The sequence below is a fragment of the Oryctolagus cuniculus genome, chromosome 10 (assembly GCF_964237555.1).
Source record: "Oryctolagus cuniculus chromosome 10, mOryCun1.1, whole genome shotgun sequence".
In the NCBI taxonomy this organism is placed as follows: Eukaryota; Metazoa; Chordata; class Mammalia; order Lagomorpha; family Leporidae; genus Oryctolagus; species Oryctolagus cuniculus.
In genome coordinates this window covers 115,458,138-115,485,430 of record NC_091441.1, presented here as the reverse complement: position 1 = coordinate 115,485,430, position 27,293 = coordinate 115,458,138, and the positions used below count along the sequence as shown (strand labels likewise).

The 27,293-nt window shown below is 52.1% G+C and overlaps 1 protein-coding gene and 1 long non-coding RNA gene across 4 annotated transcripts in view; both read right to left on the bottom strand.

Annotated features, from left to right (window-relative positions):
• Positions 1-27,293, bottom strand: part of VGLL4 (vestigial like family member 4) — a 192,996-nt gene that overhangs the window by 130,830 nt on the left and 34,873 nt on the right. For all 3 annotated transcript variants that reach the window (XM_002713048.5, XM_051851714.2, XM_051851713.2), the window contains exon 2: positions 18,709-18,785. In XM_002713048.5, coding sequence (XP_002713094.1) covers positions 18,709-18,772 — 64 coding nt within the window. In that variant the 5' untranslated portion in view covers positions 18,773-18,785. The remainder of the gene's footprint in view (positions 1-18,708; positions 18,786-27,293) is intronic.
• LOC138844143 (uncharacterized) lies at positions 11,873-18,699 on the bottom strand. Its single transcript, XR_011379658.1, has 2 exons — positions 16,481-18,699; positions 11,873-16,211 (listed from the first exon to the last, which is right to left on the bottom strand). It is a non-coding gene; the product is annotated as an uncharacterized lncRNA (long non-coding RNA).

Here is a 27,293-nt window from a genome sequence, read left to right as displayed (position 1 = left end):
CCTGGGAATGAGCAGTGATGGCTCAAATCACCAGCTCCCTGCCACTCATGTGAGAGACTTCACAAGGAATTTGCAGATCCTGCCTTCAATCCAGCTGGCTCCAGGCCACTGAGAGCATTTGGAAAGTGAATCAGCCAATCAGGGCTCTGTCTCTTTTTCTTTCTTTTTTTTTTTTCTTTCTTCTTAATATTTATTCATCTGACAGGCAGAGTTAGAGATAAAGGAAGAAAGAGAGAGAGGGAGAGAGAGAGAAAGACAGTCTTCCACCTGCTGGTTCACTCTCCAAACGGCCACAACAGTTAGGGCTGTACCAGGCAGAAGCCAGCAGCCAGGAGCTTCCTCTGGGTCTTCCACATGGGTAGCAGAAGCCCAAACACTTGGGCCACCTTCTGCTGCTTTCCCAGGCGCATTAGCAGAGATCTGCATTGGAAGTGGAGCAGCCGCGACTCCAACTGGCGCCCATGTGGGATGCCAGTTTCACAGCAGTGGCTTGACCCTCTCAACCACAATGCTGCCACCACCCCTCACCCTTCTTTCAAATAAATAAAATTAAACCTTAAAAAAGGTTTTCTTTATTTTCATTTATTTGAAATGCAGAGAGACACAGACAGAAAGAGGTCTTCTATCTGCTGATTCACTTCCCAAATGTCTGTGACAGCCAGGGCTTGTCCACAATGAAGCAAACCACCCATGTAGGTAGCACAGACGCGAGTGCTTTGGCCATCACTGCCGCCTTCCAGGGTGCGTGGTAACAGCTGGATCAGCAGCAGAGCCAGGACTTGAACTCAGTAACTCTGACATGAGATGTGGCTGTCAAAGCAGTATCTTAACCGCTGTACCAAACACTCGCCCCAAACTTTTATTTTTTTTACTTCTGATTTGTATTTCACTAAGAGTCTTTAACCATGAAAAGATGCTAGACTTCATCACATACTTTTTTTATTTCTTTCATGAATATTAAGTATATTTTCCTTCTTTTAAATTACTTGAGTAGGGGCCGGTGCTGTGGTACAGCAAGTTAACGCCCTGGCCTGAAGCACCAGCATCCCATATGGACACCGGCTCAAGACCCAGCTGCTCCTTTTCCCATCCAGCTCTCTGCTATGGCCTAGGAAAGCAGTAGAAGATGGCCCAAGTCCTTGGGCCCCTGCACCCATGTGGGACATCTAGAATAAGCTCCTGGCTCCTGGCTTCGGATCAGTGCAGCTCTGGTCAATGCAGCCAATTGGGAAGTGACCCATCGGATGGAAGACCTCTCTCTGCCTCTCCTTTCTCCGTGTAACCCTTCCAAATAAATAAATAAATCTTTAAATTACTTGAGTAATGTAACCTGTCACATTGTAGGGTTACTCTTAGTGAACCACCTTTGCATTCCTGGGATGCAAATGACATACCTGGACATGTGGTATGTTAATTCTTTTAAAACAGAGTCCTTTAACTTGACAGGCTCATATCCACGGTAAGTGAAACTGACTTGCGGTGAGTACACACACACGGTGCTTTCCCCTCCGGGCAAGTGCTCTCCCCTCCAGGATTGCTCATAACACAGGGGAATCCGTTTCTGGAAGTTCTGGTTTAATTCACCTAGAAAACCCATCCAGGCTTCACATCTCCACATCTTCTGTTTTTCTCTTTTTTCACTGTGATAACTGACAAGTGTAGGTTTTCCACCCCACTGTAATCCAAATAAATGCATTCATTTCATCTGTATTTTAAGTTTTGTGGATTACTCTCATCTACACTCATCATGTCTTTCTTCTCTTTTCAAATGTTCTGTTATTCCAGAATGGCTTTATTTTCACTTTCATTTACAAAGTTAAAGACAGAGACCAATTTGCTGCTTTCTGGGGGTTGGGAAGATACTGGTCAAACGTACATTTCAGTTTCTACTTTGGGTTTGTTCTTTCCTTGTTTGTTTGGCTCATTCCTTCCTTCCGACCTCCCCAGTGAATGCATCCCCTCCTCCACATCTCCTTGCCCCACACAGCGTCCAGCAGATAGCTGTAAGGCCCCGGGGTCCACACCCACTCCTCCCCTCGTCCCCTGGGCCCTCTCTGTCTCCTTGCTCCACATGCCGCCCACCTTCCAGTTCCTTAAGTTTCTCTCGAATTATGTACATGTGATTCTCAAGCTAACTTATTTAATCTTTTAAAGGTTCAGGAATCCCGTTTTTTTTGTTGTTGTTTTAAAGATTTATTTTATTTATTTGAAAGACAGAGTTAGAGAGAGGTAGAGACAGAGAGAGAGGTCTTCCATCCGCTGGTTCACTCCCCAGATGACCGCAATGGCCAGAGCTGTGCTGATCCAAAGCCAGGAGCCAGGAGCTTCTTCCAGGTCTCCCACATGGGTGCAGGGGCCCAAGGACTTCGGTCATCTTCTACTGCTATCCCAGGCCATAGCAGAGAGCTGGATCAGAAGTGAAGCAGCCGGGTCTTGAACTGGCACCCATATGGGATGCTGGTGCTTCAGGCCAAGGCATTAACACACTGCACCACAGCGCCGGCCCCAAGGAATCCCATTTTTAAAGTCCACAGACTCTGTTGCTCTAAATGATCTTTCCTCCCTAGCATCCTACTGCGATTTAACACATGCACTATCTCAAAACTTGAGATGCCAACAGCACGTTTTGGGCTTTACCTGCCTGTGCTTACTCCGGGCCTTTCTTATCTGTGTGCCTCCAATGATCCTCAGATATGATCCTCTGATACCCACTCCTACTTCGGAATTAAGTCAATCCTCTCCAGTCTAGGGCTCTCGTGGGAGGGCCAAGCACAGGCTCAGAGTGCGAGGGCAGAAGGTGGCAGGCTGGGAGACAAATGCAGAAACCTGCCCACACAGGACCACTGCCCCAGAGGTGAAGGACATCCACGCCTGTTACAGGGCCGACAGCTGCTCCTAGGATTGCCCGCGGCAATCGGAGGCTCGGCCATGCTTCTCTGTCCAGCCTGAATCCTCCACCACGCCCTCTATCACAAACGTGCTATTTTAATTCCCTAAATGTGCCTCCGGGCCCCTCCCCGTGGGGCTTACTCGCTGTAACCTCTGCTTTTAATTCTGTTTTCTTTTGCTCCTGTGGTTTGAGTTATGATTTTTCTAAAATTCCTGTTTTTGTTTTCCTTTTGTCCATTTAATCCCACCTGCTTTCAGTCTCCCAGGAATTCCTTGCAACTTTTAGTTTAGTTTCCTGAAGGTAAGGACTCTTCCCAGTTCTCCAGCACCAGTACTTTTCAACAGCTGTCTTTTCTCATTTTAAAGGATTTCTGAGGAGAAGGAAGCTGGGTACACCTGTTCAGTCTGTCACTTTATTCTAAAAATATAGTTTGTCCGGGGCCGGCGCCGTGGTTCACTTGGCTGATCCTCCCTCCGCCTGCAGCCCCAGCAAACCATATGGGCAACAGGTTCTAGTCCCGGTTGCCCCTCTTCCAGGCCAGCTCTCTGCTGTGGCCCAGGAAGGCAGTGGAGGATGGCCCAGGTGCCTGGGCCCCTGCACCCGCATGGGAGACCAAGAGGAGGCGCCTGTCTCCTGGCTTCGGATCAGTGCAGCACCGGCTGTGGAGGCCATTTGGGGGGTGAACCAACGGAAAGAAGACCTTTCTCTCTCTCTCTCACTGTCTGTAACTCTACCCGTCTAATAAATAAATAAAAAAAATATATAGTTTGTCCTCCTGAATTCTTAAACATTTCTAAGTTAAGCATATTTTTTTATTTTGATTTTGTTTATCTGAAACTCTGAGAGACAGAGCTCTCCCATCCACTGGTTCACTTCCCCCAATGCCAGCAACAGCAGAGCAGAGCCAAACAAAAGCTGGGAGCCAGGAAAAGAATCCAGGGCTCTCCTCCGGGCACAGAGACCCAATTACGTGAGCCTCCCAGGGTGCACGTTCCCAGGAAGCTGGACTCTGAGGGGAGCCACACTCACACCCAGGCACTCTGACAGGGAACGTGGGCATCCCAAGCGGCGTCCCAGCCACAGGCCAAACGCCTGTCTCTGTGACTGCAAGCAGTTTATCCCAGGCACCCTAAACTAGCACCTTGCTAGGGTGACTGGGGAATACAACAGACTTGGTATTAAAAACTGACTACAGTGCAGCCAACAAAGGCGCGTTGTTGTGAAAGGCAGGCTGAAGCAGCGACGTTTGTTTTGTCCAAGGGAGAATGAAACACCCGTGAGTCGGGGCTGGTGAGAAAGGCAGTCCTGCAGGAAGAAGGGAAAACCTCACCAGACCTCAAACAGGAGGAAGATTTATTCGCTTCATCTGCAAAGAATCAAGAATGTGATCCAATAAGGCTGCTGCCGTAAATCCAAAGCCGCTGGGGACGTAACAGTTCGATTTTCTCAGACTTGACCCACTTCCTCCAGCAGCGTGAACCCCAGATGTATTGCTTCCACAAATTGCATCCACCTCGAGTGCCAAGTCGGCCAGCATTTCACACGCACCCAGCATCAGTCTCCAGGAAAGCAAAGGAGGACCCGGCAAAGACGGGGCCTTTGTGTTTTGGCAACAGAAAAGCTGAGCGGGAAAGAAAAAAAATAAGCACAAAACCCACATTAACTTCCTCACGGAGACAACGGTGATCTAGCTGACGGCTAGGTGTCCCCTCGCCCAGCTCAGAGAACTGCGATGGACAGCAGGGAGGGGACGCCTGCGGGCGCTGCGTTTATAAAACACCTCTTCCTCTAGGTTTCAACCAGGAGACACCGAGGCTACAGCAGACATCCTGTCCCCGCAGGTTTCCAGTTTGTATTGAACAATAAGAAAACAGAAAAACCTAGCTTCCTCATTCAACTGCCTGGAGCCAGGGTTGGTGAGCTTGTAAATGTTTACGACCTGCTGCCTGCAGAGGAGAACAGGGACCCCAGAGCCCTGAGGGGCAGCATTGGCCTCAGGGTACACACCACCACAGGGGCAGAAGTTAGGGGTCAGAGGCCACCAGCTCTGGCACAGCACCAGGGGCCCCTGGGAAGGAGGAAGGGGCCTGGGCTCACCCGTGGCTGACCTTGCACTTCCCACCAGCCTAGCCCACCTCCTTTCTTCCCCCTCACTGAGCTGGGCCAAAGCTGACCTCAGCAGAGGACAGGTGGGAATTCTCTTCGACTGTGGAGGGACAGCAGCAGCTGCGGCACGTGCCAGGCACGGATCCCGTCAGGGACGGCTGCCTGCGACGGCTGCCCGCGCGGGGACCCCTAGCCGGACACTGGGGAGGCTGGTGGCTCCCAGGGGGCAGAGATGCAGTAAGATGGGGAGAAAAAGGAAGTGCTTCCTGGAAGCATTCCTGACTGTTTAGCTGAGCTGCGACAACACTGCAACAGCTCCTAACATTTCTATGTGTATTAAAAGGCAAACACGGACTTCAAAAAGATGGAGAGACAGTCAATGGAAGGAAATTTAACTGCCATCCCTAAGCATGCAAGGAGCATCTCTTTCCAACATCTATTATGCTAACTAGCGAGCCTTTTTATTTTCCACAACACTTATTATGCTAATTTGATCTGACTGTAAACTACACAGGTGGCAGAGCCGCTGGCTGGCAGTGGGCACAGGCGCTGTCTCTGGAGGGCGGCCCTCCGGGTTAGACACCAGATGCCTGCCCTGGGACTCAGACTGCCTGCTGCTCCGGGCACGCCTCGAGGATGGCTCGGGGGAGCACACACTCGCACCCCTCTCCTGTTTTGTGTGTCTGGCAGATGATGCTCTCGCTACTGCTGCGGACGAGAGAGCAGTGACTGGACAAAGACAGCAGTGATAGACAGCAAAGACAGACAGCAGTGGTCTGACCCTTTGGACAGCACTCAGGTCTCTCCTGATCTTAAAAACCTGCACAGGGAGGCACGGCACGGGTCCAGTGAGAGGAGGACAGAGCACCCAAAACACAGAGAGCTACACCCCGAGAAGTCTGCACAACCGGATGGCACTCGTGCACCAGTGAACAGACCACAGCAGGGACTGTGTGTGAGGGCCCGAGGCAGAGAAGAGCCTGCGTGCTGTTTACTTGAATCTTCGATCAGGCACCCAGCTTCTCCAAGCTCCCTCTCTTCCTCCGACACCTCCCGCCGGAGCTGCTGCGAAAGCTCTGGTTATGAGAGACTCCAGTCCAAGTGTCCTGCAAACTGTGAAGTGCCATCAGACGAGCAGGGCGCCCCTTGGAACCTGCACTCTCAGCGGCGACGGTGATGGTGAGGCCACTGCTGCTGCGGGTAAGTCAATGAATTCCTCCACTCCAGCGGCGACCTCCTGAAAGCGTTGTTAACCGTCCGTGCTGGGCACACAGCACAAGGGAAGAGAGCCCTCTCCCACCACACACTCACGGAGCCTCGGGTCACCTCCCGATGCCCACCCTGCCCACGCCGCCATGGTGCTCCAACTGTGAAGCAGCCCCTGGTCACAGAACCAAGTCACTTCCCGGGAGTGGCCGGAGGCGCTGGCTAGCAGAGGAAGCTCAACACAAAGAGCTCAGAGCCTGCTCCGGAGTCCCAGGCACCCGGGAGGAGGCGGAGCTACGCCTGGAATTCCAGGCCAGCTCCAGTCCTGCGGGGAGGGGAGGGGACAGGCAGGGTTTGGGAAACGCTGTTTCACTGGACAAGAAACCTGTTCCAAATGAAAACCTCTTTGCTGCTGGAGTAGCGGAGGCAGTGTATACACAAGGCTCATTTTGTTGTGGGTTTTCTTCTCTGATCAACAAAGTCTTTCCTGCCCTCCACCTGGAGAGACACAAGGCAGAGGCATCCAGCGCTCAGGCCTCAGACGGTCCGCTTCCGTCCAGAGCTCAGTTCTGCCAGTCCCAGCCAGCAGTCCTTGGGCCAATTAGCTGAGCTATGTAAGCCTCAGTTTCCTTACCTATAAAATGGGACTAATGATTACATACTTACTAGGGCTGTTGGGAGAACTAAATGGGATATTCAGTACCAATTAAACTGAGGTCCACAGAGTGTGAGGGGTCTATGAGAAATTTTTACTCAGGTTATTTTGGTGAGAACTTTTTTTTTAATACTAAAAATATTTGAAAGACAAAAGGAGAAAAAGAGACAGAGTCACTCCTCAAATCCCCACAGCTGGGCCTGGACCAGGTCAAAGTCAGGAGCCAGGAACTGCATCCCGGTTTCCCATGGGGGTGGCAGGGACCCAAGTGCTAGAGCCATCCCCTGCTGCCTCCCAGGGTGTGCATCAGCAGGAAGCTGGAACCAGAAACAGATCCAAGACTCAGGCACTCTAAAACGGGATGCAGGTGTCCGAATCAGCAGCTTAACACCAGGCCAAAAGCTCACCCCTGCTGACAATCTTTTTAACACATTCTGAATGGGAAGCCTATTACATAAACAAGTACTGCCAAATGATTGCAGGGGCCGTGCTTGCTTTTTATTCCCATCAGTCTAATGAGGACGTGAAACAAACCTAATTTGAAATAGAGGCACACAGGGGTCGGTGCTGCGGCGTAGTGGTAGAGCCGCAACCTGCAGTGCCAGCATCCCGTATGGGCCCAGTTCGAGTCCCGGCTGCTCCACTTCCCATCCAGCTCTCTGCTATGGCCTGGGAAAGCAGAAGATGGCCAAAGTCCTTGGGGCCCCTGCACCCGTGGTGGGAGACCCAGAAGAACCTCCTGGATCCTGGCTTCGGATGGGTCCAGCTCTGGCCATTGCAGCCAATCGGGGAGTGAACCAGGAAGTGGAAGACCTCTATCTGCCTCTCCTTCTCTCTCTGTGTAACTCTTTCAAATAAAATAAATAAATACTAAAAAAAAAGAAATTCAGGCATGCAAACTAACAAAAAGTCAGATTATGCAACCACAATCTGTATAACAAAATATTTTATAACATTTTGCAAGATAAAAACTGATGTTGGGGGGCCGGCATTGTGACGTAGCCAGTAAAGCCTTCTCCTGAGATGCCAGTATCACAATGTCCAGTTCATGTCTCGGCTGCTCCACTTCGATCCAGTTCTCCTCTAATGGTCTGGGAAGGTGGCTTAGGTCCCTGCCACCACATGGGAGACCCTGAAGAAGCTCCAGGCCCCTGCACCGGCTGCTGTGGCCAACTAGGGAGTGAACCAGCAGGTAGGAGTGAACCAGCAGGTAGATCTCTTTCCTCTCTCTCCTCCTCTCTGTGTAATTGCTCTGATATTCAAGTAAATAAATCTTAAAAAAAAAAAAAAAAAGTGATGGGGGGGTGCGTTAACAGGGTATAAAAATCAAACTGAGTGTGCCGGCTGTGGATCTCACACCAGCTACAACAGATCACCATCTATTACTAACCTTCAGTAGCTGCATTCAACTTACACGTATGTATTCTAGTCAACAAAGCTGTAGAATTATAAGCCTAAGGCTATGCCCATTTTTATGCATACATATATAAATATATATATATGAGGGTACTTCAAAAGGCGTATGGGAAAATGGAATCACAAATATGAGTTTATTTCGGTACGAAAAATTTTTCATTCTCCAAGAGAACACTCAAATGGCCAATGACGCCGGTGAAGCAGGAAGCCCCCAACCGGGCCTGAAGCTTCCACGGTGGCTTTGGCAAAGGCAGCCGGGGCCACAGCTGAAGCCAGGGTCGGAGCTGGGGCTAAGGCCAGGGAGCTCACAGCAGCAAGGCTGAGGGCACGGAGTGGACTCCCTGTCACCAAGCTGGGTCAGCCGCAAGGACAGGAGAATCGAGTCCCTGGAGGAGACCGGGCTCTTCCCCGCCCATCAGAGTCTGAAGTCACGGACCTTTACCGGGGGGCCCGGGGACAGGGTTTCAGGCATGTGTCACCATCTGGGACTGCAATGGCCCCGCCGGCCTGAGCATGGGGTGGTCCAAGGAAGTAGCCACAGCCAACGAGAGGCCAGCACCCTGGCCAAGCTCCCCATGGTGCAGATGCACAGAGGCCGGCAGGAGAGCAAGATGGGCCAGTCCCACACGGGGGGCGCCTCACTTCCCCCCACTCCCAGAGGCCCCGGCATCGCCTCAGCCCTGTCCCCAGGAGGTTGCCGCTGACGGCTGGGACTGATGACGACTGTACCCTGCACAGCTCGGGCAAGGCCACCTCTGAGGCCATCCCCACCATCTACGGCCAGCTGACCCCCACCTCAGGAAGGAGACGGTGCTCGCTACGTCTCCCTCTCAGGGACTCACTGGCCAGCACCACGGTGTCCGGGCAGAGGACCCAGGCTCCAGCCGCGGCCACAACAGAGTGTTATACACAAAAAATAGAGTGTTTTTTTTAAAAGCTGCTAATAAAAAAAACTAAGACACTGAAAATGCACATTCTGACAAAACTATGCATGGATTTCAAAAAAAAATTTTTTTGCCCCAAAATAAACTCATACTTTTAATTCCATTTTTCCCACAAGGTTTTTGAAGCGCCTTCATGTTTAAGTAAGTTTATTATAATAAAGACAACCACATGCGGTTATGTAAGAGAATGTGCTCATTCTGAGCAGTTGGGAGAAAGGGACCTCCCTAACAGCCTGAAACGTTTCAGGGAAAATGCTGCACACACCACACGCATGTGCAGACAGAGAGACACACAGAGCACACGAGCATGATACAGGAAGGGGAACAGAAACCACTGGTGAACCGGTTCCAGAGCAGGTGCAGTCACAGAACACAGCATCTCCAACCAGGACACGTCTCTCCCTTAAACAATTCCGATCCGGAATTCTTCTGCAGGTTTGACTGGTGTCATCTCTCACCTGGGAGAAGGGCCCAGGTTCACAATCACCTGGGAAACGACCCACACTGTGAGCTACGGCCCTCAAGCACTTGAGGATGTGAGGGTAAGAATCAGCAAAGCAGTGACCAAGTGCAGCCACAAGGCCAGCTCACTGCCAAGGAGCCCCTGGGAGGCGGCAGGTGAAGGTGATGGCTCCAGTGCTCGGGCTCCTGGCACTTCCAGAGGGTTCTATCAGGGAGTGTACAAGAGGGCATGGAGTACGCTCTTCTCCCGGGAGCCAGGTCGAAGACGTCCCAAAGCCACCGAGTCAGATGCCGAGAAGAGGGAGAGGGGCCGGGAGGCGGCCCCAGCGATGCAGGTGAAGGCGGGAATGTTGACGCGCTAAGGGGCGGCCCTGACTGACGCCACGCTGGCCAAAGTCGCCACGCTCTCTGATGAACAACCTATGAGAACTCGAGTGCGAATGGCTATTTGGTAATTTATCTGTCAGGAGGTTTCTTCCCCCCCGTTTAAGGCAAAACAGAGTCCAACCCAGATACACGGAAATACTCCACCGACAGGGGCCTCAGTGCCCATGGCAGCTGACGCCTGAGTTCCCAGGGACTCCCCACGTGGAAGGATTACAGTCACACCCATTTTTTCATTTTAAAAAAGGAAAAAAGAGAGACAGACACAGTGAGCTCCTGCCACTGGCTCACTCCTCAAACGCTCACAGCGGCTCAGGCTGGCTAAGGTGGAAGCCGGGAGCTGGGAACGCAATCCAGGTCGCCCACGGGGATGAGAGAGCCCCACCACGGCTGCCTCCCAGGGTCGGCAGCGGCAGGAAGCGGGGGTCAGGAGCAGAGCTGGGAGCCTAACCCGGGACTCGGAGGTGGGACACCAGGCTACACTCGCCCCAGGGCTGCAGTATCTTGGGCTTCATCACTCAGGGTCCTCACTGAGCACACAGGCGGGGAATTGCTAGGAGCAGGGCCCAGCTTCTGTTCGCCTGTTTCTCCACCTCCTAGCGCCAGCCACACCTCTCTGTCTGAACACCTGCCTATTCAGGAGAACACGGACTGTACTCTCCTCTGCCCCGAAACATCCTAAAAACCAAGTTATTCTTCACGCAAAATCATTTTCATCTAGGAAGCCAGAGGATACCAGGAGGTCTTAGGATCCAAAGATGCAAGAACAAAACCGCCGCGGACAAAACACTTTATAAACATCGCTCTACAGCAGGGTGGGGACGCTTCCTCCTGCCAAGGGCCATGTGGCTATTTATAACACCATGCGCGCGCCACACAGAATTATCAACTTGGAAATGAGCCTGCTACAGAGGGACTGACCCCCCGGGTTCCCGCTGCGGTGGCCTTGGCAGGGCCAGACCGAATGACTTCACAGGTCCCATAGGGCCCGCGGGCCTGACGGCGCCCAGCATACCTTGCAGCGAGGCGGTCAGGCATCGGGGTGAAGTGCCCCGCACTCTCCTTGTGTCCAGTCTTCCACTAAGACACAGGAGAGGAGGCAGGGCTCTGCCCGAGGGAGCGTGGATACCACCCATAGCAGAGGCTCCCCGGGCGCAGGAGGAGACCGGAGCCCAAGCTGTGCTCAGTCAGGACCTTCCAGGACTACCCTGGGCCTGATTAGATCAGCGCCTCTCTCCAGTGGCGGGATGAGTATTTCAAGTCAACTCCTTCCTTCTGGGCCATCCAGATACGCGCTATTGTGTGACTACAAAATACCCCTTTCACTGGGGCCTTCAGCTCGCTGGTGTACTGTTCAGCTATTCCCTTTGTTCTCCGCTCGCAGACGTGACAAAGCCTCCAGCCTATCGGGCATCACGCCCTTGGTTCTCTTCAAAACGCTCAAACAATAACGTCCTCCAACATGCCCAAGTCTCGGGTCTCCGGGAGCCAAGGCAAGGCAGACAGCATCATCTAGGTCACTGGATGAGCCGGGAAACCGATCTGGAGTAGCCCAGCATTCTTCCGTCTGTACTCAGACGCTCAAATCAGATTACACACAAGGCTTGTCTGAGTGTCAGAGAACGTCAGCCTCCCCGAAGGGCTAAGAGCAGCCCCTAACGAAAGCTAGAACTGAGGTAATCCAGGGCAGAGAAAGCCGAGTCAGGCTGGGCCAGGCCAGACAAGGCTCAGCAATCTGCTGAAAGACATGCAACTCGATGTTCAACTCTGCATGAATCGCCACACACTACATAGAACGCCTTGTTTTTGTGCTGGGTGACAGAAAGTGCAATGCCCGGGTTTGGGGCCCTGCACACTTGACAGTGAAAAAACACCCCCAAAAATGTGCCTGCACTGGGTGGGTATTGTGGCACAGTGGGTTTAGTTGCCATCTGGACTCCCAAACCCCACATCAGAGTGCTGGCTTGAGTCTACACCACGCTGCTCTGGTCCGCCTTCCTGCTAAAGCGTTCTGGGAGGCAGCAGACAGATGGTCCAAGTGCTTGGGCACCACATGGGAGACCCAGAGTGGAGTTCCAGGACCCTGGCTTCCACCTGGCCCAGTCTGAGCTATTGTGGGCACCTGGAGAGTGAACCAGTGGATGGAAGACTTGCTCTGTGTTTCTCTCTTTCTCCTCTCCCTCTACCTGTGGCTTTCAAACAGATAAAACAACAACAACAAAAAATAAATAAATAAATAAGCAATTTTCAAAGAATTGTCACTTACATGTTAACCTTATGATTACAGGTATCTATCAACTTCCTTCCTCTCTTTTCAACACAAACCCCAATCCTTAGAGGCCAAAGCTGTGACAGAGGGATTCCAGAATGGAGCCACCCATGCCTACACCACTGAGAGTCACCTGAAAAACGCTCAGAATAAAGCCCACTCAGTGATGACGCTGGCCGTACACGTGGACAACGGTGTCTCAACAGCTCGTGAGAGCAGCCAGGCAGCCCAGCTTCGCGAAGGCTCTCGGCTCACTAGGCTAGGCCTCCACATGTGGTGCCGGCACACCGGCTTCTAGTCCCGGTCGGGGCGCCGGATTCTGTCCCGGTCGCCCCTCTTCCAGGCCAGCTCTCTGCTGTGGCCCGGGATTGCAGTGGAGGATGGCCCAGGTGCTTGGGCCCTGCACCCCATGGGAGACCAGAAGCACCTGGCTCCTGGATCAGCGCAATGCGTCGACCGCAATGCCGGCCACGGCAGCCATTGGAGGGTGAACCAACAGCAAACGAAGATCTTTCTCTCTCTGTCTCTCTCTCTCCCTGTCCACTCTGCCTGTCAAAAAAAAAAAATTAAAAAAAAAAAAGGAGAGAAGCCCACCTCATCCAATTTTTTAAGTGTAAATTATTTTTTTAAGAGGTGAAATCATTTGCTGGTTGTTTGGTTTTTGGTACAAGAAAACAGTTGTATATTGAATTTTGGGAGGCTTTGACTGTCTTGGATGTCAGCTTAATATTCCATCGGTGGGGTGGTTTTTATATCCTACAATACAACACACACTCAATGGCAATCTGGAGTCTCAATTGTGCATTTAATCTGTCTTGAATATTTTCAATTATTTCTCCCATGTTGTTTAGTAGAACTGTTTTTCTACGGAAAACCTCTCCTTGTTGTGTCTTCGGTTGTGGTAGCCCAGTTTTCCTAATGATTTTGTTAATGTGCCATGAGAATTGAAAATGTGAGTATGTTGTGTTTATGATACTAACCTGAATGGGTGGGATTCATGTGACAGCAACCTTTGAGGATACTTGTACTTGATAGCCTCCTAAGGAAGAGTTGCTTCCAAATTTGAAGCTGGAAAGTCACTAGAGTAGCTTTTAAAAAAACAATGACAATTCATGGCTTTTTAGATTTTTGGTACGTATGTTAAGAACTGTGTACAAAATTAAAATGTGTGTGCTGATTCTCGAAACCAATAAAATCTCACCTATGAACAACACAAAAAAAAAAGCTCATAAAGCAATGGAATTAAAAGACAAGCTTAGGGGCCGGCATTGTGGTACAGCAAGTCAAGCTATCACCTGCGATGCCGGCATCCCAGATGAGCACTGGTTCGAGTCCTGGCTGCCCCACTTTGGATCCACCTTCCTGCTAATGGCCTGGGAAGGCGGCGGGAGATGGTCCAAGTGCCTGGGCTCTGGCTACCCACATGGGAGACCAGGATGAAGCTCCTGGCTTCAGCTTGGGCCAGTCCCAGCCACTGCAGTCAGTTAGGGAGTGAATCAGCAGAAGGAAGACCTCTCCCTCTCCCTTTGTAACTCTTTCAATCAACAAATAAATCTTTAAAAAAAAAAAAAAACAAATACCACTCTGCTTTTATTAAAAAAAAAAAAAAAAAAAAAGATGAGCTTAATACAAAAAATTCTCAAATCCATGCACAGGTTTTTCATGATACCATTTTTCCACTAATTTTCTCCAGAGTCCTTAATTAGCCCTGATTCTGCCTGACATTACTGGAGAAAGCGAGCATCGACTTCGCCCTGGCAGGATCATCCCGTTCTCCGAAAGCAGCTCTCCCAACCTGCAGGCCCCAAAGAGGCCTAGAAAGTCCTTCACTGAACAAGTACACCCGCCCATTGCCCCCGTGCGTGTTCACAGCAGCAGAAGTCCACAGAAACTCTCACAAGCTCCACAAAGGCAGAGAGAGAGAGAAAGCGAGATCTCCTATCCACTACACCAGCAGCATCCAGGACTGGGCCAGGCTGACGCTGGGAGCCGGTTACACAATCCAGGTGCTGCACTTTTTTTTTTAATGTGTTTATTTATTTGAAACGCAGAGCTACAGAGACACAGACTGCGAGGATCTTCCACCCGCTGGTCCATTCCCCAGAATGGGGCTGGGTCAGGCTGAAGCCAGGAGCCTAGAACTCTAGATGGGTCTCCCACGTAGGTGCAGGGTCCAAGGACTTGGGCCATGTTCTGCTGCCACCCCAGGCCCATCAGCAGGGAGCTGGATGGGAAGTGGAGCAGCCAAGACATGACATCTTGGAAGAGATGCTGGCATTGCAGGCGGCAGCTTAACCTGCTGGGACAACGTCAGCTGCAGATCTCCTCCCACAAGTGTAGCAGGAATTCAACAGCTTGAGCCATCACTGTCGCCCCCCCCAGGATCTACCTTGGCAGGAAACTGGACTCCAGAGCTGGAGCCAGGAATCAAACCCAAGCGTTCAGATATAGGATACGGGTTCCTTAACTAAACGCCACTCCCCTTCTTCATCCTTGTATGCGTAAGCGTTCAATCACTGCTCACCGACTTCTGAATGTAGTTAGCCTACAACTTCAACAAATGACGCACAGGCACTCGGTCCAGTGCTGAGACACTACCTGGGATGCCCACAGCCCATATCAGAGCGCCTGGGCTGCAGTCGTGGCTTCGCTTCCAACGCTAGCTTCTGACCAACGTGCACACGGGAGGCAGCTGGGGACCCCTCAAGTGGTTGGGTCCCTGCCACCCACATGGGAGGCCTGGGCGAGTTCCTGGCTGCTGGCTTCAGTCTCATCCAGCCTCAGCTGCTGCAGTCTAGACCAGGAATGAACCAGGAACGGGAGGATCCTGAGGGTAGACTTTAGGAAAGAACCTGAGAAGGTAGCATAAAACTAAGTGGGCAGAGGAAAGGCAACATAAAACAAAGTGGGGGGAGGTGCCGGCACTGTGGTGTAACAGGTAAAGCTGCCGCCTGCAGTGTCAGCATTCCATACAGGCGCCAGTTCTAATCCCAGCTGCTCCACTTCCGATCCAGCTCTCCGCTGTGGCCTGGGAAAGCAGCAGAGCATGGCCCAAGTCCTTGGGTCCCTACACCTGCATGGAAGACCCAGAAGTGCCAGGCTCCTGGCTTCCGCTTGGCCCATTCCTGGTCTTTGCAGCCATTTGGGGAGTTAACCAGCAGACAGAAGATGTTTTTCTCTGTCTCTCCTCCTGCTCTATAACTCTGCTTTCAAATAAATAAATCTCTCTCTCTCTTTTAATTTATTATTCTTTAGAGAAAGCTCTTCCTTTTCTGTTGGTTCACCCCCTAAATGGCTGCTACGGCCGGCGCGCTGTGCCAATCTGAAGCCAGGAGCCAGGTGCTTCCTCCTGGTCTCCCATGCGGGTGCAGGGCCCAAGCACTTGGGCCATCCTCCACTGCCTTCCTGGGCCACAGTGGAGAGCTGGACTGGAAGAGGAGCAACCAGGACACAATCCAGCGCCCCAACAGGGACTAGAACCTGGGGTGCCAGTGCCGCAGGCAGAGGATTAGCCAAGTGAGCCGCGGCACCGGCCAATAAATCTCTTTTTTTAAAAAAAGAAGAAATTAAGAAAGTCTTCTCTCACTCTCCCCTCCAAGGACACAAAGGACTGCCCTGAAGTCATGTCTAACTTTTATTCGTGTGAACAGTACTGTGTTTTATTTATCCTAACTAAAGCTGGGCATTATAAACTAGACAAATTCAGAATATGACCTTACAAAAAAAAAAAAAAAAGAATATGACCTTACACCGAAACTTCCAAGTGAACTACACCAACGCTGCCGTCCGCCCCATCCACAGCAACCTCGGAGGCAACAGGGAGCTCTCTGTGGCTGAGGGACAGCCTTCATCGCGGCCACCACTCACCAGCTCAGCATCCTGGGGAAAGATACGCGGCTGCCCTGAGCCACACCTGGTCATCGGGGGTAGTCACACCCTCCCCACAGTGAAGGACTAAATTAATGTGAGCTATTCAAGAGGTTGAGAAGAAACGTTAACGGCTGTCTCACACAGGTGCTCCTGTAATGACAGCCTCGTGGCAGAGGTGACAGTGGGGGATCCCATCACGGAGCAGCCAAAGCCGGGGGGGGGGGGGGGGAGGCAGGACAGCCCCTTCCAAGAGCTGAAGGCAGAGGTCTGCGCCTTACCCACAACGGGCACAGTTTGTGAGCAGGTGCAGTCATTTCAAGTCACCATGCGGAGGCTCGGAAAGAATCAGTCCGACAGTGAGTACCACGGCACAGCATTTGCCTCGGGGACAGGCACTTTCCAGGCCACCAATCCCTGACCAAGCAAACCAGGAGGCCGCTCATCCCCAAGGAGTTTCAGCGCCTAAGAGCACAAGCTTAAGTTATTTTAAAGATATTGAATGGTCCCTTTTATTGTTATTATTATTACTATTATTATATTTTAAAGATTTATTTATTTACTTGAAAGGCAGAGTTACAGAGATGCAAAGGCAGAGCGGGAGAGAGAGGTCTTCCACCGCTAGTTCACTCCCCAGATGGCCACAATGGCCGGAGCTGGGCTAATCCGAAGCCAGGAGCCAGGAGCTTCTTCCTGGTCTCCCATGCAGATGCAGGGGCCCAAACCTTGGGCCATCTTCCACTGCTTTCCCAGGCCACAGCAGAAAGCTGGATAGGAAGTGGAGCAGCCGGACCTCGAACCAGTGCCCATATGAGATGCCAGCAGCTTCACCCGCTACGTCACAGTGCCGGCCCCCCAACCTTAATCTTCCTTTTGTTACTATTTCCGTGTTTAGGAAAAGAACACTTTCCATTATTCCCATATAGAAGCCATTCCTGGGACCAGCACCGTGGCATAGTGGGAAAAGCCGCCGCCTGCAGTGCCGGCATCCCATGTGGGCGCCAGTTCGAAATCCAGCAGCTCCACTTCTGATCCAGCTCTCTGCTGTGGCCTGGGAGAGCAGTGGAAGATGGCCCAAGTCCTTGGCCCCTGCACCCACGTGGGAGACCTGGAAGAAGCTCCTGGCTTCAGATCGCCCCAGCTCCAGCCGTTGCAGCCCTGTGGGAGTGAACCAGCAGATGGAAGACTGTTTTCCTCGTTTTGCCTCTGTCTCTCTGTAACTCTGCCTTTCAAGTAAATAAATAAATAAATAAATGAGCTGTTCCTTCCCTCGGTGGATTGAGAGAAAGGTCTGCCAGGCCGAGCCGGCAAGAACCTCCGCTGACCGGAGGTGACCGAGTTTCTGGGTCGCCACCTCGTTTCGGGGACATTGTGTGCCCGCGTGCAGCACGGAGCGCGTCCCTGGGAGCAGGGCCGAGGCAGAGGCTCTGAGGCCGGCACAGCTGGCCGTGAGCACATGAGCAGTGCCCCAGCGCCCGAGTCTCGCTGTGTCCCATGGGCGCAGGCGGGGGTCAGCGGGCAGTGCGGGTCCCCGCTCCGGCCGCGGCTTCTCTCTGTCACTGTTGTGAGGGCTCAGCAATTTACAGAACTCACTCCCTCCTGCTGCCACCCACCCCACTTCCAGACGAAAACCATTTGTGTAACACCAATACTTAACTTAAGAAAGACATGCACTGCGGGGTTGTGATCCGCCCCGATGCTTCCCCACGACCTGCTCACATCCTCAGTGTGAAAACGATAAACAAAGCAAATTCATCTAAACTCCTGGGCAGTGCAGCTGACTGTTAAATGTAAGAATGGAATTCTAAACACTTAGCACATTCAGCTGTATGACAGAAAGGACATCTATGGATATGGTATTTTGTGAATGATCTTTCAAATAAAAGAAAACCTTACATAATAAAAAAAAAAAAAAAAAACACACACACACAGCTATTCCTGTGCACTGTGAAACAAGTACTTCTGACTTTGAACAGAACTTTTAAAACGAGGAATGGGGGACATCACTGCAGGGTGCCGGGGGGGGGGCTGAGCGGTCTCTCTCCTGCTGCCCCGCCCCCACCACTGCAGGGAACAGGTTTCTCCCCCAGTAAGTAACTGCTCTCCCCCAGCTGTGCAAATACTATGTCCACCACCGCTTTGCATCAGGACACATCCTGCACACTTCCAAGGCTGCGGGTGGCCTGGGATGATTTTCTTTTCTTCCACCTCTAGCTCTCTGCAGGTCGATTAGTCTAGCAACCAGCGTCTATGTCTCCAGGCTCCTGATACACCTCACGCAGAGGGAGCCGGCCTTGGAGCTGACCGTGCAAGCTGTCGCACCCCAAGAGAACAGCCACACGGAAGAGCCACACGTTCTGCACTGGGAAGCAGAATTGAGGAGGCCACGCAGTGCCCTCCAGGGAAACCCAGCACGACTCACAGCGCACGATGGCAGAAGCGTGTGGCCACGAGACGGCACACGTGACAGGGCGGTGGGCAGAGCCCTGGGAAGAGGATCCTGACTTACGTTTCTCGTCGTCAGCGTGTACCAGAGAGGCTGCCCTGGACAGCACATCCAGGGGCGTCTCCATTCCTGGCTGGAGCCTAGAAGGAAAAGCAGACCAGAGTTTAGACAGAACTCCGAAGGCTTGTTCAGAATTCTCGAGGCTGACGGAACGAATTCCCCACCCCACCTAAGTCGCTCTTGCAGGGGTGAAATTCTTCCCACGGGAGCAACAGAGCAGACCTGGGTCGGGAGAAAGGGGTTGGGTTCCATTCCGTCAACTAAGCTAAACTCTGCCAACTCCAGGAAGCAGCTCCGCATCAGGACTGGGACAGGGGTCTCGTGAACGCTCATGCCCGTCCCATCTGTGCGTACAAGTGCTTGTGCCAACGCACAACATGCCTGCACCGACACAAGTCATACTAAAAGGCAGGTTAGGGAACGAAGCCTGCTCTGCGAACACAGCAGTCCCCACCACCCCGAGGTTTCCGTTGCGGCCGCGGCCGTCAGTTTATTAGTTTTAACGGCAGCTGCTATGATTCAACCATCGTGTTCTTTTGCCTCCCTCACTGAGAAGCTGCTACGCTGTAGGGGAGGGAGGGAGGCAGTGGAGGGTGGGGGACGGGGGTTCTTCATGACTGTGTAATTGTAGCTTGGAGCATGCAACACCCGAGAAAGGCTGGGAACCCCACGAGTAACGCTGCTGGTATGTTAAGTCCAGGAAGAATCTGTTTTCAAATGTCAAGTTTTGTACAACACCATACAGTCACCACCCTCTGTCATCAATTTATCCAGCAGCATGATTTTTCTTCGTAAGCCTGGATTTTTGCTTTTAACTATGTTTCCTGAAATTACAGCACACCTATAAAAGCAAAAAAAACAGACACAAAAAAGTGAAGGTGGAGGAGAATCCCAGGAAAGCAGACACCTCGTGCTCAGTTCCTGTTTCTGGGTTAGGGAACTGGCCCGGCCAACAGCTGAGGAAGACACCTTTCTCACTGTATCTCCTCACAGCCCGGCCTTTATCCGGCATTCTTCACGGAGAACCTGCTACCTGCATGTCAGTGGCGACATGTGGCAGACAAGCTTTTCCTTACAGTCCTCATACTTCAGGCCTCCAGAGGAACATCACTCTCTGTGATTCACTCCACATCTACCAGGTGCTAAGCAAAATGAGCACACCCTAGGATTTGCCTTTAGGGGACTTAAATCTATGGAGCAGATGTGTCTGCAAGAAGCCTAGTTAAAGCAGGACTTATTCACAGTTTTATGCTGGATGTTCCTAACTTGTAGGAAAAGAAAATTCTATAGCTGGAGCTGATACTGTGGCGTGGCGGGTAAAGCCACCGCTGCACAGCCAGCATCCCATTTGGGACTCAAGTCCTAGCTGCTCCACTTACGATCCACCTCCCTGCTATGGCCTGGGAAAGCAGCAGCAGATGGCCCAAGTCCCTGGGCCCCTGCACCAGCGTGGGAGACCTGGAAAAAGCTCCTGGCTCCTGGCTTGGGATCGGCACAGCTCTGGCCGTTGCAGTCTTTTGGAGAATGAGCCAGTGGATGCAAGATCTCGATCTCTCTCTCTGCCTCTCTGTAACTCTGCCTTTCAAATAAATAAATAAATCTAAATCTTAAAAAAAAAAAAAAAAAAAAGGCCGGCGTCGCGGCTCACTAGGCTAATCTTCCGCCTTGCGGCGCCGGCACACCGGGTTCTAGTCCCGGTCAGGGCGCCGGATTCTGTCCCGGTTGCCCCTCTTCCAGGCCAGCTCTCTGCTGTGGCCCGGGAGTGCAGTGGAGGATGGCCCAAGTGCTTGGGCCCTGCACCCCATGGGAGACCAGGAGAAGCACCTGGCTCCTGGCTTCGAATCGATGCAGCACACCGGCCGCAGCGACCACTTCGGGGGTGAACCAACAGAAAAAGGAAGACCTTTACTCTCTGTCTCTCTCTCTCACTGTCCACTCTGCCTTTCAAAAAAAAAAGGAAAATTCTACAGCAAGCAGGTGTGGGGAACCTTAAAGGAAACCAGGTCAAGCCGTGTATAACCTTCCAGTGCTTTCAACATGAAATGCTGTGCCTCGAGCAAGGCAGAAATCACGCGAAATCTCACACTTCACTGCTGACTCTTTACCCCTGAGGGAACACTTTACGAAACACCAGTGTATTTAATAATGTTCAAGGAAAACGGAACTAAAAGCTAAGTTTATTGTGGTAAAAAAAATTCTTAACATCCGTGCATGTCAATGGTACAGGTTAAGCACCCCGTACCAGCACAGGTTCAAATTCCTGCTGCTCTACTTGCAATCGGCTCCCTGCTGATGCACCTGGGAGAGCAGCGGAAGGGGGAGAGCAGTGAAGACGGCCCAGGGCTTGGGCCCCTGCACCCCATGGGAGAACCAGGTGAAGATCCTGGCTTCTGACTTTGGCCTGGCCCAGCCCTAAGCGTTTCAGCTATTTGGGGAATGAACCAGTGGATAGACAGAAGATCTCTCTCTTTCTCTGTCCTGTCACTCCATCTTTCAAATAAATAAATCAACCTTATGTCCACTTGCCCTGAACTTTCTCAAGTCCCCACATATTGGGTAAAGGCAAAATGAACAATGTCAAAGCAGTGTGATAAGCAAAATCTTACAGAAATACGAATAGGACAGGTCACAGTCAAAACACAGGTGTGCTAAAACTCTCGTAGACAAATACCTTCAGCCTTGGTGTGTAAGGTGAATATGATACATGATGAATTTCATGTTTAGACTTGTGCCTCATCCTCAAGACATCCCGTTAATATGTGCTCAAATATCCCAAAATCTGAAAAGAAAAAATCTAAAATCCAGAACACTGCTAGTCCTACGCCTCTGAGAGAAGTGACACTCACTGTTGTTGGGAAGGGAGGAATCCATCCACAGCTGCCAGCACTGGGCTGGAAGACGGTGAGGTGGGAACGGGGGTAACGGGAGGGGAACTCAGACCCCCAGCCACACCACGGAAGGGCTGAGGGCTCTGGGGGGATGTGGGCCTCACTTCAGAGGCAGTAAGGAGCCCCTGAACCTTCTTAAGGCAGGATATGGCTTGGTGGCCTGCAGGACCTGGGCAACTGTCCTGGAGGCACTGTGCACACTGACGCAAAGCCGGGGGAGGCACCAGCAGGGTGGACAGCTGGAAAGACAGAGCTATGGCAATGAGGGCCTTAGCATGGAGCAGCGGGGATTTAGAAAAATCAGAGACGGCGCTGACAGCTCGGCGGTGTGGACATGTGAGCACAAAGACAGCCTCAATCGCCCAGGAGGCAAAGGTACCCTAAACCCGTCAAGTCTTCCTGCTCCAAGAAGCAGGCTGAGTGGATCCAGAGAGCAAACTCAGAGCACTCACACCTCCGGTCCCTGCGTGAGACACAAGAGATCGTCTCCCGAGGGTGAGCATTTGTGAACTTGCTCAAAAGTGGAGAAAACAGAGGCAAGCTTGGCATCGACCTTGCTCGCTCCCAAGAACTGGGGAACACGGCCACGGGTGCCGTCTGGGAGCTGCGTGGCGAGGCCTCACAGCCACGGTGGGAACGTCACCAACTGCATCACACAGCCCACAGCACAGCCCCCTGCTCTGCGCACCGCCGTGAAAGGAACGCGCTGCTAACCAAGCCCGAGAGAAAATGATGCCTTCACGAGACGCAGGAAACACAGCTGTGAGGCAGCGGCTGGCAGGACACGCACACTGCTATACAGTCGACTTACCTGCTCTCAGTAGGCGGAGCACAAATACACCGATATGATCGAGTGTCACATACTGTACACACAACCTGCACCTTCCGCCAGCCTCAACACGAAGCCCTGAGGACGGCAGTGCTCTGAGGTTACCGTCGCTACATCACTGGCCACAGGAGCTGATCCACTCCATTTTAATCTAACGGGACCATCGTCACACCAAGACTGCATTCCCCTGATTCCTGCGGGCCGGAAACGTCACCAAGCGGCCGTGCGACCGTGTACTCTTCACACGGGCTGGCCTCCCATCCAGGCAAGATCTGAGCGTCAAGAGATTCCGAGCAACTGCTGATAAGCACTCCACTACGCAGTGCGGTCTGCAGAATCACTCCTTTATCTGCCCCATCAAGGAGAAGGGCGATGCTTTCACAATTCCAAACCCAGAGACACACATTAACATATGCCTTAACTTAGACAAATTATACATCGAAATAAGAACATACAGTATAAAAGCATCAAAGGAAAGAAGGAAACAGGTCCAGAACTCTAGATATTGCAACATAAGCTACTGTGAGGTCTAAATGCCCCCAAGCCCCAGAGGCAGGCCAGACTGGGGGAAATAAAACAGAACAATCCCCCGAGCAACTTACACTCAACCTAGGCCGGTAAGAGATTAGGTACCTACGGCTCATCTACAAGGCATCTGCCCAGCCACCTGCTGTATCTCCTCACGGAATCAGCCAAGTTTCAGTTCTCCAGCAAGTCCAGGTCAGCCAAGCGTCCAGAAGCTGCGGGGCAGCAGAAGATCCCTGCTCTCACGGTGCGATGACCTTGTCCCTGTCTGTGGACTAGGGTACTGTGCGGCCAAATTAAAGAGGGAAAAGAAAGGAAAAACAGGATTTAAAGCTACCTGGGTATTGTGTGATCACATAGATGATGTCAACTGAAGAGCTGGCCTGAGTGTCGGTTTTTATTTGAGGACTGTGTGTGGGTGTGTCTCTGTGTACATGTGTATGTGCATGCGTCTGTGTGTATGCATGTGTGTGCCTGTGTGGGTGTGTGTACATCTGTGTGCATCCGTGCCTGTGTATGTGCTTGTGTGTGTGTCTCTGCGTGTCTGTGTATGTGCTTGTGTGTCTCTGTATGTCTGTGTATGTGCTTGTGTGTGTGTCTCTGCGTGTCTGTGTCTCTGTGTATGTGCTTGTGTGTGTGCCTCTGTGTGTGTATGTGCTCGTGTGTGTGCCTCTGTGTGTGTCTGTGTCTCTGTGTGTGTATGTGCATGTCTGTGTCTCTGTGTGTGTCTGTGTATGCGCTTGTGTATGCCTCTGTGTGTGTCTCTGTGTGCCTCTGTGTGCCTGTGTGTATATATGCTGTGTGTGTGCCTCTATGTGTGCCTCTGTGTGTGCTTGTGTGTGTGCCTGTGTGTGTGTTTGTGTGTGTGTGCCTCTGTGTGTATGTGCATGTGTGTGTCTCTGTGTGTGTGCCTGTGTGTGTATGTGCTTGTGTGTGTGTGTGCCTCTGTGTGTATATGTGCTTGTGTGTGTGTCTCTGTGTGTGTGCCTCTGTGTCTGTGTGTCTCTGTGTGTATGTGTGTGTGTGCCTGTGTGTATATGTGCTTGTGTGTGTATGTTCTTGTGTGTGTGTGTATGCTTGTGTGTGTGTGTGCTCTGTGTGTGTCTGTGTTTCAAAATCCACTGCAAAGGCTTCCTTCCTTCTGCGTTTCCCTCCCCAGCGCAGTCCCTCTCCCCACACCTGGGTGCAAGCTTCTAGCTTATCCTGGGACAGGCGTGTGGGTCAGAGGCTTGAATGAGCACCTGGGCAGGTAACCCAAGTCCATGCGAGAAGTGGTCAGTTTGAGGGGGGTGGTGTCACAACCTGGGCAGATTAGGAAAGAGCTGCAGGCTGCCCAGACAGGTGTGCGCTATGCGTCACCAGGCCCTGAGCAGGCTCAGCGGCAGCAGGGAGGGAAGTGAGGAGTTCCTGATGCAGGCGACCTACAGGCTTCTGCAGGAGGCAGGTGTGAGATAAGGACAGCAGGCTGGTACAGTGAGACAGGTGGGAGACAAAGGCCAGGGCCCAGGCATTATCTAAGCCACCAAAGAACTAAGCAAATAAAGGTGGAAGATAGCGACACTAATAATAATAAAACAGAAAAAGTCTTCTGCATTTTACCTCTTGTACAACAGCCACAGCCCAACTAACCCAATAAAACACAGTGATAACGGAGGGGTGGGAGGAGACATCACGGCCACAGCAACAGCGAGAGGTCACACTGCACAGAGAACCAAACCAGCATCATGGCTGTGTGGGGGATCTCTGGACACGCACCTGAGTTCGAATCGGGCCCAGCCACTTTGTCCGTGTGACCCTGGGATGTGCGTGCACCCCTGTGTGTGTGTGTGTGTGTGTGCACGTACTTCCTCCTCTGTAAAATGAGATCAGTATTACCGCCCTTACAGGGTGCTCTGCGACATGAATGGGCTTCTTGGATGTTTTTAAAGAATCATTTGTCAGGCAGCCATTTAGCCGAAAGGTTAAGCTGCTGGTTAAAGGGGTTGGAGCTGTGGTGCAATAGGTTAAGCCGCTGCCTGCAGTGGCAGCATCCCATGTGGGTGCTGGTTCGAGCCCTGGCTGCCCCACTTCTGATCCAGCTCCCTGCTAGTGCACCTGGGAAAGCAGCAAGAGATGGCCCAAGTGCTTGGGCCCCTGCAAGCGCTTGGGAGACCTTGAAGAAGCTCCCAGCTCCTGGCTTCTGATCGGCCCAGCTACAGCCACTGCAGCCATTTGGGGAGTTAGGCAGCAGGTGGAAGACCTCTCTCTCTCTCTCTCTGCCTCTGCTTCTCTGTGACTCTGCCTTTCAAATAAATGACTAGATCTTAAAAAAAAAAAAAAAAAAAAAAAAAAAAAAAAAAGATGCTGGTTAAGACACCCACATCCCCGAGCACCAGAGTGTCTGTGCCCCATGCACTGCTCCGGCTCCTGACTCCTGCTTCCTGTCAGTGCAGACCCTGGGAGGCCGCAGCGATGGCTCCAGTAACTGGCTTCCTGCCACCCACACTGAGAACATGGACTGAACTCCCAGCTCTCAGCTTCACCCTGGCCCAGTCCTGGCCGGGACAGACACTTAGGAAGTGAGTCAGCCAATAGGAATGCGCTCCCCACCCCCCCATACCTCTCTGCCTCTCAAACAAATAAAAAATGTTTAAAACTCATTTGCCAAAACCTATGGAAATATGCTAAATAAACTGCAAAGTGGTCAAAGTGTACAACACAGACAGGCGCTGACCACTACCTCAGGCTCAGTGGTCTGGGGAGACTTCTCCAAAGACACGAAGGGAAGCTGAGACCAAAGGTGTGAAAGAACAGCCACGCTCAGGGGGCCACTACCCTTGGCCAGTGTGCAAAGCCCAGGCAGAGCTGGGGCAAGGGCAGGGGCCAGCCAGTGCATCCTGGGGCACAGGGTGCCATGACTCAGAGATTTCATCCCAGGCGAGCCTGTGTGGTCTCAGGACGACCTGCATGGCCTGGGGATGCGGGTTGGGGGGGGTTGTTGCATCCAGCTTCTCTTAGACTCCTTATGAGCCATCACTGGGCTATGCGGCACCTCGAGAATGAATCTAAACAGATCCCAACCGTCTGTCTTACTCCTGCGGCAGTTTCTGCATTTTACTAGAGCCAAAAACCAAACCTGCAGCCACTGGACAGGCTCACACATGGCACACACCACCCCCATACCAGCAAGAGGAACGCGGCTGGGAAGGCTTAGCACACACTGAAGAGGGGGTCCCCTCTGCAAGGCAAACCTGGTCCACCCACCCACCCACGTCTCATGGCTGTGGTCAGATGTGAGCATGACTCACTGCGAACACAGCACACACTTCGCGCAGTCTTGTTTTGTTTTTCAGGCAATGGGCATTCTATTTCCTTTGCCAGCTCCAAATAACTTAGGGTTGAGGATCGGGGAACAATAGGCCTCAACTCTAAAGCTGTTAAAATTTAGGGGCATTACCAGAGCTGTGGCGTAGCAGGTAAAGCCGCCATGTGCAGTGCCAGCATCCCACATGGGTGCCTGTTCGAGTCCCAGCTGTGGAAGATGGCCTGAGTCCTCTGACCCCTGCACCCATGTGGGAGACCAGGAAGATGCTCCTGGCTTCAGATCGGCCCGGCTTCATCATTTGGAGAGTGAACCAGCAGAAGGAAGATATCTCTAACTCTTGTCTCTGCCTCTCTGTAACTGTCTTTCAAATAAATAAATAATAAAAATCATTTTTAAAAAAATTTAGGGGCATTCAATGCGCATGACAAGCTCAGCCATCAATTAGAAAGCCGTGCTTCTGGCTTGCCACAAAGAATTGTCCCTTTTTGGTCAACAAAGGGGCATCTATCTTGGGAACAGAATTATGGGGTGTATGAGACATTTTTTTCGAGCAAGGGAATGGAATTCTCAGATACATCATGGAAGCTTTCCAAGGAGATCTGTGAAGTGAGAAGTCCGTGGCTCCCGGGCAGCAGTGCCCAACGGAGCAACTCGGCAGGGGAACGAGCCCAGGGGGCACCGACGTGGCGTTCCTGCCGCACCAGCACTCGGCCACACGTCAGACGCGGGAAGGCCTGACTGCCACAAGCACGCCGTTCCCTGATTCCTGCCGGGCCTGTCCCACCACCAGCCCACACTCTACTCCCCCAACAGCACCTCGTCCTGGGTGAACCAACTCGGTCTCCGTTGATCCAGGAGGGGCCGGCTGTGCTACCGCACATGGGGACACGGCCTTCCTCCCCGTCAGGAAGTGAGAGGCGTTCACTGGGAAGCTCTCCTTTCTCCTACACCCCGTACCGCGCACCACACACTTAGCGCACGCCCAAGGACAACTCACTCAGCTGCGACTGAGAGGCAACACCTGGCCCAACTGTCACCAGCC